Source organism: Emys orbicularis, chromosome 3, assembly GCF_028017835.1.
Source record: "Emys orbicularis isolate rEmyOrb1 chromosome 3, rEmyOrb1.hap1, whole genome shotgun sequence".
NCBI classification, from domain to species: domain Eukaryota; kingdom Metazoa; phylum Chordata; order Testudines; family Emydidae; genus Emys; species Emys orbicularis.
Genome location: NC_088685.1, coordinates 159,579,193 through 159,591,688, shown reverse-complemented (window position 1 = coordinate 159,591,688; position 12,496 = coordinate 159,579,193). Strand labels below are relative to the sequence as shown.

The 12,496-nt window shown below is 49.5% G+C and overlaps 1 protein-coding gene across 1 annotated transcript in view; it reads right to left on the bottom strand.

Moving 5' to 3' along the window:
• DNAH14 (dynein axonemal heavy chain 14) overlaps positions 1–12,496 on the bottom strand; it is a 451,367-nt gene that overhangs the window by 181,613 nt on the left and 257,258 nt on the right. Inside the window, 1 exon segment of the mRNA XM_065401478.1 lies at positions 11,127–11,243. Coding sequence (XP_065257550.1) covers positions 11,127–11,243 — 117 coding nt within the window.

Here is a 12,496-nt window from a genome sequence, read left to right as displayed (position 1 = left end):
GGGCCGCTACAGTTGCAGAAGGGTCCCGTACCAATGCTGGTGGGCCCAATCCGGGGCTATGAGGATAACTCTCGACCTGTCTGCCTTTACTTTCTGCAGGACCTTGCGTATCAGTGGAAACGGTGGAAAGGCATAGAACAGTTGGCCTGACCACCGGAGGAGGAATGCGTCCGAGATCGCCCCCCTTTCTGCCCCTGCCCTGGAGCAGAACTGGGGGCAGTGTTGGTTCTGGGCAGTAGCAAAGAGGTCGACCCAGGAGCTCCCCACACTCAGAAGAGCTGTCGGGCGACCTCCCAGTGGAGTGACCACTCGTATTGATGGATAAACACCCTGCTGAGGTGATCGGCTCGCACATTGCGTGCGCCGGGTAGATGGAAGGCCCGTAGGGAGATATTGAGGGCTATGCAAAACTCCCATAGGTCCGGGGCTTCCCGGCACAGGGCCAAGGAACACATGCCCCCCCTGCCTGTTGATGTAATACATCACGGTCGTGTTGTCCGTGAGGACTCTGACCGCCTTCCTGCAAAGGTGCAAACTGAACGCTATGCACACCAGGCATACTGCCCTGAGTTCCCTGACCTTTATGTGCAGAGACAATTCCAAGATCGACCATGTGCCTTGGGTTTGAATGTTCCCTATATGGGCTCCCCAGCCCAGGTCCAAGGCATCCGACACCAGGTCTAGAGAGGGAGGGAGTTCCTGGAAGGGGATCCCGTTTAGCATATTGCTCGGGAGAGACCACCATTGCAGAGTGGCCAAAACATTGGGTGGCATCGTGACCACCTTGTCCAGGCTCTCCCAGGACTGGGAATACTGGGAGGCCAACCAGAGTTGGATGGGCCTCATTCTGAGTCTGGCATGTTGCACCACGGACGTGCATGCTGCCATGTGACCTAGGATTTGAAGGCACACCCTTGCCGTCATCACGGGGAAGGCCGTGACCGAGGCTACGAGACTTTTGAGTGTCTTGAACCTGTCCCGGGGAAGAGAGGCTGTGCCCTCTAGGGAGTCTAGCAGAGCCCTATGAAGTGTATGCGCTGAACCGGTACTAACGTGGACTTGGCCTTGTTCACCACTAGGCCCAGACCTGTGCATGTGGACAGCAGGAATTGCATCTGGGCCTGTACCTGGGACCGGGAGTTGCCCTTGAAGAGCCAATCGTCCAGGTAAGGGAAAATTTGCAGCCCGTTCCTCCGGAGGTGGGCTGCCACCACTGCCATGCATTTGGTAAAAACCATGGGGGCCATGGAAAGACCAAAAGAGAGGACCGCAAACTGGTAATGGTCCCACCCTACCAGGAAGCGGAGGAAGCGCCTGTGACCCTCGAAAATATGGATGTGGAAATACGCATCCTGGAGGTCCAGGGACGCAAACCAATCCCCCGGGTCCAAGGAGGGGATGATGGAGATCAGGGATACCATGCGGAACTTGTAACGGACCATAAACCTGTTGAGCTTCCGCAGGTCCAGGATGGGCCAGAACCCGCTTTTCGCCTTTGGGATCAGGAAATACCGGGAGTAAAACCCCTTGCCCTGAAATTCTACCGGTACCCTCTCCACCGCGCCCAGGTCGAGGAGGCGCGCCATCTCTTGGTTTAGAAGGGGGGCATGTCCCGGGTCCCCGAGGTCCTCCCGGGGCGGGGGGGTGGGTGGAGGGAGGTGAGGCAAACTGCAACATGTAGCCCCAGGAAATTGTGCTGAGGACCCACTGGTCCGACGTTATACAGGACCACTGCACTCGGAATGTAGATAAACGGTTGCAGAACACAAACTTTATTAACTGGGGGCGTCCGTGGCAACAGGCCCGGTGGCCCCCCACAAAGAGTCAAAACCGCCTCTTCCCCTGCCTCTTGCCCTTTGAGGGGCCTGGTCACGGGGCCGAGCGGGACTGACGCTGAGACCTGCGTCTCTGCTCCCTCGGTTGCTTAAGAGGGGGTTCATATCTGCCCCTAGCGGGAGGAGCGGAGGTCTGCAGCCTAGGTTTGTCCTTCGCTGGCGGAACATATAGGCCCAGAGTTTGCAGGGTGGTATGGGAGTCTTTCATCCCATGCAGGCGAACATCGGTTTGGTCTGCAAACAACGCTTTCCCATCGAAGGGAAGGTCCTGCATCAGAGACTGGGAATCTGCTGACAGACCAGACAGGAGAAGCCACGACGCCCGTCGCATAGATATGGCCGAGGCCATAGAACGGGCTGCTGTGTCGGCCGCGTCTGAGGCAGCCTGGAGGGCTGCTTTCGCCACTGCTGCCCCTTCTTCAACCAGAGCCTTGAACTCTTTTTTGTCCCGCTCTGGGAGAAGAGGCTCGAACTTCGGTAGAGACCCCCACAAATTAAAATCATAGCGGCTCAACAGGGCTTGGTGGTTGGCCACCCTAAGTTGAAAGCTCGTGGAAGAATAAACCTTCCTGCCAAAAGAATCAAGTCTCCTGGCGTCTTTGTCCTTGGGGGTGGGTGCAGGCTGACCGTGGCGTTCCCGATGGTTGACTGACTCCACCACCAAAGAGTTGGGTGCCGGGTGGGAGTACAGGTACTCATGTCCCTTAGCTGAACAAAGTACTTTCTCTCCGCTTTCTTGGAGATGGGCACCAAGGAAGCTGGGGTCTGCCACAGGGCAGTCGATATGTTGGCTACCCCTTGGTGGAGAGGTAGGGCCACACGGCCCGGTGCCGAGGACAGCACATTGAAAAGGGTGTCCGACGGCTCCTCCATCTCCTCAGCCTGGAGATGGAGATTCGAGGCTACCCTTTTGAGGAGCTCCTGATGAGCTTTAAAGTCCTCTTGTATAATAGATGGAGGTGCCATTATGGTCTCCTCCAGTGCCGGTGAGGGGGCTGGTCCGGCTCCCAGGGCGTCGGGAGGTGCCGGTGGTTTGACTCCCAAGACCGAGTCTGGGCCCAGTGCCGCCGGTTCGGTGCCCATCGACTTTTGACTCTGTCAAAGCGGGGACACGGAATGGGCCTGGGACACTCCGGCTACTAAGCGGGGTCTCGCCTGGGCAGACAATTGCGGCCACAGTCCCCACTGACACCATTGGCCCTGCCACGGTGCCCCTTGCCACTGACCGGCTTGGGTGCCGAGCGGTGCAGGCTGCTCTTGGGGGCCGGTGCGGCTTGGGGCTGGGCAGCTGGGTGCTGAGGCCACCGTTGACCGCACGGTGCCGTAGGAGCGGCGGGAGCGTCTACGGTCATGCCGGTGCCAACCCCGAGATCTGGACATCGACGATGACGAGGAGCGGTACTCGACTGAAGTGCTGCTCTCATAGTCATCCCGGCGATTGTAGCTACGACTCTTCGATGCCGGTAACACTCGAGGGGAGTTCCGACCATGGTGTCTGGCGGAGCGGGACCTCGAGCCCGAGCGTCTATAATGATGGCGTCGGGATCTGCTCCTGTAGCTCCGATTCGAAGAGGAGCGTCGACGCCGCTTGTCTCGGTGCCTGTGCTCCCGGTGGGGAGTGGAGGACCGTCGAGTCTCCCGTGCGGGCGAGTCAGCCAGTCTGAGTGGGGTGGAGGGCTGACGCGAGCTATGTGAGGACCTCGTCGAATGGGGCAGCGCACAGTCCTTGGAGCACGGGCTATGTCTTGCCGGGGAGGGCTGGTGTGCTCCCAACGGCGGCTTCCCTCGAGCGGCGCACCCGGCACCGGAAGGGAGAGGATGTCACGCGCGGCCTGTACAGCCTCCGGCGTCGACGGCATTCTCACCGCGGCAGTGGCATGCGCGGACGGGACCGGGCTACTCCACTCAGCACGAGTCGGAGGTCTGGGTCCCGAGGGGGATCGTGGGCTGCCCAACTCGAGTTCGGCCTCACCCGTCCTTTTGTCGGCGCCGCTGAGTCTTCCCTGGCTTCTTAGCGGGTGAGCGGTGCCGGCTGCTGGAGGGTGCCTCGCTCCGCACCGAGGACATGGTACCCGGTGCCGAGTCCGATTGGCGCACCGGTGCCGGGGCCAACACAGATTCCATTAGCAGGGCCCGGAGCCGGATATCTCTCTCACGTTTAGTGCAAGGCTTGAACGACCTACGATTTTACAGCGATCGATTACGTGAGTCTCGCCCAAGCAGCAAAGACACTGAGTGTGTGGGTCACTTCTTGGCACAGAACTGTGACAGAAGTCGCACGACTTGAAGTCTGGGGCACGGGGCATGCCCCGCACCAGGCTACTAACTAAGAAGTTATCCAACTATTGGAGAAGCTGAGTACTACTAAGGCTACTAGAAGCGCTACAGCAAAGCTGGAGCACAAAGTTCCGACTACCTTCACTGGCGGCAAAAAGGAACTGAGGGTGGGGGGAGTGCGCAGCTCCCCTTATAGCGCGATATAGAGGCGCCACTCCAGGGGTCGCAGCGGTGCTCCCTTCCTACGGGTACTGCTAAGAAAACTTCCGGCACCGGTGCACGTGGTGAGCACGCACACCTACTGTGGAATACACAGGAGCAATCACTCGAGGAAGAACTCAGAAATTATGTTGTTTTCTGCCCATGCTGCCTCCATACTGAACACATTCTTTCCATTCCTCCTTCCCAATACAATTCAGTTAATGCCGCCCTCTTCCTGCTACTGAATTAATTTACACTGGGCTCTACATCTCTGCAGGGGTCCATTGGTGCTACCACCCAAAAGGTCCTCAGCTGCGCCTCCTCTAAGGGAGGGAGCTGAGCTGCTCAAGAGCTGATGGTTACTTTTGGGGGTAAGGAGAAGGAGAGAGGAGCAGGGGCTGCTCTTCACAAACTGGGAGGGAGAAAGAGCAGCAGCTGAGCTTGAAGCCTGTTATGCTTCCTTCTGCTCTTCCTGTGAGAAATGTAGTTGGCCCAGCTGTTCAAGGATACATGTAAGTGACAAGAGAATGTGCCTCATATTCTTTCAATTCTTTGTTTGACTGGCCATTTGGTGTCTTGCTATGAATTAGCCCTTGAAAGAAATCCCTTGCTATGGATGTCAGTGTGTCTGATCTTAAACAATATCAATACTGGTAATCATGTCACCATGTTGGGGAAGCCGGGTCTACAGGTTCCATGCAAGTGGAAGTAGGAGCAGAATCAGAAATTCTGATCTGAGATACCACAATGATGAGCTCGGTACACAAAGATCAGTGCGGAGACCATGACTTACTATAGCTCTCTGAATATCTGTAGGCACTATAAAAAAATAAATAAAATAATAATTTAACCTGGAGAGCTATGAAATGCATGACAAGATATTTTGTCACAAAGCAAAATTAATCTCTGCAAAATATCTGCTAAAAGGCATATAAAATTGTAGTATTATTCACAGCAGGAACTTTATAAGCAGAAGTGAAACAGTTTTGAAACACCAGTAGTCACTGACATTATTAGCACATTTTACTTAATTATATTACTTTGACCTATCCATCTGTAGTATGTACTACAGATAGACAGACAGATAAAAACTGCATATTTTCTTACAAAAAAGGTGATATTACAAGAGAAATAATACATCTGTTTTATAAACAAAGAAGTAAAAATACAAAATTCAGATTTTTTTTGGTAAGAATGTATTGCTTTAAAAACAAGTCGCTTTAAACTAAGAGAGTCCATTCACATGCATAAGTTATTCATGTGGAAGTGCTTGCAGGACTGGGTACTTGTGTGGCTTAGAATCTAAAATATTTATATGGTCCTTATCACTGCATATTTGAATTCCATACACTAGATGTCCGTAGTATTCTGTTATTTGATTTCCCCATGTTTGGCAGTCTTTGCTTACTGTGTTTTTTGTTTGGGTTTTGTTTTTTGTTCCACTTACAATTCATTGTCATTGTCTGAGTTATTGTGGTAAGTCTTGCAGCACACTCTGAAAATGGTCTGGCTTGAACTAGTCTCATCTCCTTTGATGGGTCATTCCACAGTTCAAGCACTTTCACATAAAAAACACCTTATCTATAAAACTCAAGAATGTCCCTGGGATATTGTAGATTGTGTTGTTCTACAGGAGAACAGCTGCCTCAGTGGGTCAAGAGAAATAGATGTTATCTGTAACCTGTTTTTTGAGACAGACTCTGCATATTCATACTCTTCGGGGGCAGCCTAGATGATTGAAACTTCTCATAGCAATGTCATTGGAGTGCTCATTTGCCTCCTCCTGCTCCTCCCTTTAGAGTTCCCGAATGTTCTGAGGATAAAGCTATAAAAGGGAGCATGGCACCTGCTATTGCCTGAGTTTCTTCCATTGTCACTGCAGTGATTTTATTAGGACTCTGAGGAAGAGAGAAAGGTGGGTGGGGAGTGTGTATATGCAGAGTCAACCGTGAAAAACTCATCACAAGTAAGAAGTCTTCACTTCTTTTTGAGTGTCCTCTGCATATTCCCTCTCTTTGGCTAGTTTGGCAAATAGTACCCCATCAATGGGTGGTGGGACTCAGTGTCCTAATTAGATATAGATTCAAGCACTGCCCTACCAAACTGAGCATCTGATTTGAACAGTAGGGCCCAGATTTTTAAAGGTATTTAAGCATTACTGCACTTCTGTAGGTAGAAGTCCAAGGCTCAATAGATATTCCAGAAAGTAGAGCTTCCTGTCCTCTCTGGATGCATGGGGCTTCTGACAGAAGACAGATAAGTGTATGACCTGGTTCAGATGGAATCCTAAGATTACTTTTGGAATGAATTTAGAATGTTACCTGAAGGAAACCTTATCCTTATGAAACACCATACAGGGAGGGTTCACCATAAGGGACTCTGCTCACCTACTCTTCTGGCTGAGGTGATTGCAACCAGAAAAGCAACTTTCATAGGTAGATGAGTGAAGTAACGTGGGGCTAAATGTTTGAATGGGGAATTCATTAATGCTGACAGGACGAGAATTGAGGTGACGTATTGGGGTAGGTTTCAGCATCAGAAGAAAGATTCTGGTAGGAGTCCCCATTGAATAATGCTCCAAACAGCTGAGTTGCATACTTCCCACTCATTGTCTTTGGAGAAATGTCTGCTGAGGCTGTCTGCCAGAGCGCTCTGCATCTCTAGAAGGTGTACTGCCTAGAGGCAGATGCACCAATTCCATATATTGACAGCCTTTATGTAAAGAAGGGTGGACCTTGCTCCTTCATATTTGTTGATATAATAAACAGTTTGCCACATTGTCCAACATAACCTAAACATGCAGTGTCTGGATGGATGGATAAAAACATTGCAAGCTTCAGGCACTTTGTGCAACCTAGTAGGGAGGAGTCCATAATTAACCTTTTTGTGGGTGGTGGATGATGAAGAGAAGCACTATGCACATTATCTTCAGGTTTTCCCGCCCAGGTGAGTGCTGTCAAAAGCCTGTGGAGAACCAAGAACAACATCTCCAGATTGCGCTTGCTTGGCAAATAGATTGTCTGCAACCACGTATGTAGACATCACAGACAAAGTTTCGCAAAAGGAGTCACATATATAATGAGGCCATGTGGCCTATGAGGACAAGACAGGATCGTACTGTCATCTGAGGGCTCAATCAAAGTTGAGAGATGAGGTCCTTCATAGCTTGGAACTGGTACTGAGGTAGGTATGCTTTGGCCACATTTGAATCCAAGATCACTCCAATAAAGTCTATAGTCTATGTGGGAGCTAACGTGAACTTTTCTGCTTTTACTTTTTACTTTTCTGCTTTCACTCCTTTTATTGTAGGGGTCAGATTAGGGACAGAGTTGCCACTTGTACTTCCTGGCATGACTTTCTCACAACCAGTCAGTCTTCTAGGTACAGGAACATTGATGTGTCCCGATGACACAGCTACGCTGCCACTACCGACAAGTCCTTTGTGAAGACTTGCTGAGCTGTCAAGAGGTGGAAGGGGAGCACTCTGTATTGGTAATGATGGTAAATCACAGGAATTTCCTGTGTGCAGGGTGGATATCTATGTGAAAATAAGCATCCTTTAAATTGAGAGCTGTAAACCAAGTACTCTAGTTTAGTGAGAGGATTATAGAGGCCAGAGTGATCATTCTGAATCTCAAGTGAAGGATGAAGACATTAAACTGTTTGAAATCTAGTATGGGCCTCCAGCCTCCTTCTTCTTGGGGATAAGGAAATAACTTGAGTAAGATTCTTTCCCCTTGTGTTGGGATGGTACTGGCTTTATGGCTTCCAGATGGAGCAGAGAATCTACTCCCTGTCTGAGCATCTCTTGTGAGAGGAGTCCCTAGAGAGGGATGAGGGAGAGGGTTTTAAAGGGGGAATGGACAGAAACTTTATTATATAACTAGTGGTGATGGTTTCCAGAACCCATTTGTCTGATGTTTTATGGTGCCATGCCGAGGATAAGGTGGCTGTCACTGAGGGTATGGGAATCCGGTACAGGTAGATTTAGCAGGAGGACTCTTTTACAGCTCTTGACAGTGCTGTCAAAGGCTTATTCAGTGGGAGACTGGGCCTGGAAGGAGAACAAAGGGGGAATGTTCTGCTTACTGTACTGTATGCTTTGGTGTTTTCTAGGAAGCTCATAGCTTTCTGCTTGTAAAAGGGTCAAGTGGCTGCTGTTGTCAGTAAGACTGAGGCTTAGGGCATTTCATCTGTGGTGCAGGGGGAGAATTTCCTTTGAAGGACAAATCCGCCACACTTTTTGGGAAATCTAGAGGATCAGAGCCACAAAGCCTATCTCATGACTACAGATGTTGCCACCAAGTAGGAGGCTGTATCAGCTGCATCTACTGAAGCCTGGAAGGCAGACCTGGCTATCAATATACCCTCTTCAATGACTATGTGAAAGTGAAGTTTGTGTTCTGGAGGCAGCTAGTTGATGAATTTAGAGACCTTATTATAATTAATAAAAGCATACTTTGCCATTAAAACCGGTAGATTACTGTGGAGAACTGTAAAGTGTCAGAAATGAAGTTATTTTCCCTAAAGAGGTCTAGATGTTTGTCTCCCTATCTGTGAGTGCAGATCTGTGTTGGTGTTGCTTGTTCCTTTTGGGTGACAGGCTGCACCACTAAAGAGTCTGAAGCAGGGTGTAAGAAACAGTATTATGCCCCTTTAGACAGTACAAAATACTTCTTCTCCATTCTTTTTGGAGTGGAAGCATAGGTGGCTGGAGTATGCCAGACCATTTTGGCTGGTTCTAAGATAGCCTCACAGATTGGCAATGCCACCTTACTATGACCCAAGCTCTGGAGGATATCCAGTAATTTATGATATCCTGTATTTCTTCCATGAGGATCTAGAGTGATTTTTCTTAGAAGATCCTGGCATTGTCTATAGTTGTCTGCTGGTGACAGTGAGGCTGATGAGACCTACACACCTGGTGAGGATGATGATAACCCCGCGGTCAGATTGTCTCTCTTCCTTGGAGTGTTCCAGAGTGGGTTGGGATTCTTCCCCATGTGTGGATATATGCCTTGACTCTTTTTCTGTATTCAGGATGTCTCATATAAGGACCCCAGGAACTCCATTAAAGCCATTGAGAGGGATCACAGAGGTAATGGTGGAAGGTAATGGTCCCTCCGAGGAACTGGGTAGTCTCTCCTGTGGGAGTGGGAAGGTGCCCATTAAATCTTAGAGCCTCTGTTGGGGCCGACTTCCCACCTTGATAAGACCCGTGAAGCTCTCCCACTGACCCCAGATTCAATGGAGGAGTACAAATCCTCTGTGTGGACAGGCAGGACCATCAGTACTGGTGGTGGTCTTACTATGGCTCAGCTGGTAGATGGCACTACTGAATGATGAACCAATAGTGTAGGCAAGGACCAGATCTGACACTACTGGTAACTCTGAGTCTGCAGAGATTGTAGGGTACTCTGGGATAGTGTATCTGACCTTATTGCTGGGGTACAAACAGGACAAACCCTTGGCGGTGCTGGTGGTGCCAGTTTTGGGTGAATGGCAGTTCTTGGTATCAACAACTCCTCCTCCCTGCAAATTGGTACCATTGGTGGAGGAGGCATCCACTTGCTCCTTTCCCTTATTGGTACCGAGAATGGTTTCACTCCTTCAGCAGTTGACATTCACAGGGCATTTTTGGTTCTCAGCGCTGAGAAACTGGTCCCTTGGCTCCTTGTGAGCGCCTGACACACATGTAGCTGGGCACAGAGTATCACCTGAGTCAGAAGGGGTATGGGAAGAAGTCCTTTTCTTAGATGAGGACTTAGAGCGGGATTTCTCATATTTATTCTTATGAGAGAATTTACCTGTACCCTATTCATGTTTGCTTTGTTTGCTAAAGTCCTTCACTTTGCTCTCAGCAGTTCTGGAGCTGGAGACAACCGTGCTCGAAGGGGCACTTCTTGACACTTCTGCCTGATATAGAGGGGGTCTTATGGGTTGGATCAAGGCCTCATTGAGCAATCCATCAGGAATCTTCTAAGTCTGAAATTATGGGATTTATGGATTCAGTGAGGGAAGGAGCAGCAGATATTATACATAGAGGGGATGTGAGCTTCCCCAAGGCAATACAGTCAAGTGGTTGTCGCTGACCAGGAAGGTCTGGGGGCAGATCACACAGATCTTGAATCCTGGGGTCTTGGGCATACTAGGTACTCTGCACAGGGGAGTGAGAGAGAGGGCAGGGATATTCCAGACCTCTGGCTCCTAAACCTATCTCTAACCCTAGAATAAACTTATATAAAAGAGCAGGCCAAACTATTTACAACTGCTTACACTAAAATAAAGAATGTTAGCTAAAGCTGCGGATACTAGACAAGCTCTGCCTCAGACCACAGGCGATAGAAAGGAAATAGAGAGGTCGTTGGTCTGCACCACTCCTTATAGCCTTGGTTTGGAACATGAGGAGGAGAAGGGCACAGGCGCAGACCAAAGGACTCTGCTAGTGAACAATCTTCAGGTCTCAGGCATGTGAAGCGCATGTGCACCTTGAGTGAATACATACAGGGACCATAACTTGAAGGAGAATGTTGTTGTCTGTCTCAGCACAGACATTAAGAAATGGATGATTACAAAAAACTGAACTATCCTCTCATCCATGCAGGTGGTGTCTCCAAGTCAAATTTGAGGTATGCTCGATGAACACCCAGGGGACAGTTTACACCATCACTAACAATACTGTATTTGTTCTGAGGATAAACAGTGGTGTGAATCTTTCATTTTTGTAAGCACTATATTTAAAGGGAAAAAAGATCCTCCCAGAGATAATAAAGTAGACATACAGTACTAAAGATTTTCACTGAGGAATCTTACCTTGTTGAATTAGAAACTGAGTGGTAGGAACTAAGTCTGTCCATGGTGCAAAGTCACCTGTTTGTAAATCCACAAAATACTCAAAGATAACCCTGTCTCCAGCTGGGAACTGAATGCCTGTGAAGTTGTAAACAGATATTGAAGCAGAGAGACAAATCCTTAGCTGGTGCACATTAGAATTTGATGTCAAAGAGTTATGACAATTTACACCAGCTGAGGATCTGCCCAGAAAATTTAGAGATTTCATATTGTTCAACTGCCTCTAAGTGTGGTGATGTAAAGCTAAACAACTGAACAATAGTCAATATAGCTTATTTCTCAAAGAAATGAAATATGTGTACATATATTTCTAGATTTTTAAAAAACACTTTAATCATCTCTCCTTCTTACCACTCATTGCAAGGTCAAAAATACATTTTGATTATCTCTAAGGGTATGCCACACTGAAAAAAAAACCATGGCAGCGAGTCTCAGAGCCTTGTCTACTGTCTTGGGCTCATGCTATGGGACTAAAATAGCAGTGTAGACATGCTTGCTCAGGCTGAAGCCTGAGCTCTGAAATCTGGCAAGGGAGGTGGATCTCAGAGCCTGGGCTTCAGCCCAAGTGGGAATGTCTACACTGCTATTTTTAGCCCCATAGTGCAAGTCTTGCAAACCAAAGGCACCAGACTGGGGCACTGATGGTATGTTTACACTATAATTACAAACCTGTGGCTGGCCCATGCCAGCTGATTCATGCTCATGTAAGCAGAGTCAGGATGTGAGCTGAAATTGCTAAGAGCTGAAATCACAAAAGAGCTAAAGTTATTAAGAGCTGAGATCATGGAGTGCTGTGTTAACTAGTGGGGGAGCCTGAAGCTATATTGCTCAGCAGCTGGCGGAGCAATTTGTGGGGACAACTGGAGGAGCAGTGAGCGGCGTGGAGCCTTGCGGGGCCGGTTGGAGTGACCCAAGGAACGGCGAGCGGAGCTGTTTGCGGGGACGGCTGGAACGGCTCGCAGGTCGGTGAGCGGAGCAGCTTGTAGAGCGGAGCAGTTCGTGGGATGGCAGGAAAGTGGACTGGCTCGTGGTGAAGGCTGCGGCGGAACCCCCACGGGGAAACAGACGGCTGGCCAGCCTCGGATCACGTAAGGTGCCCCTTAACACCCTGCGTGCCCCCCCCCTTTTACTCTGGGGCTGCACTGACCAGGGACAGAGACTTTGGGGGTTGTTGGACTTTTGGGACTTTGGGTGGTTGCTGGACCCAAGAGACTTTGGGGATGTTGGACTTTGGGGACTCTGGGTGATTTTTGGGTTGCTGGATTCAAGAACCAAAGGGAAAGGACACAGCCCAATTTGCTGGGGTGGGTTTTGCTCATGGTTTGTGTTAT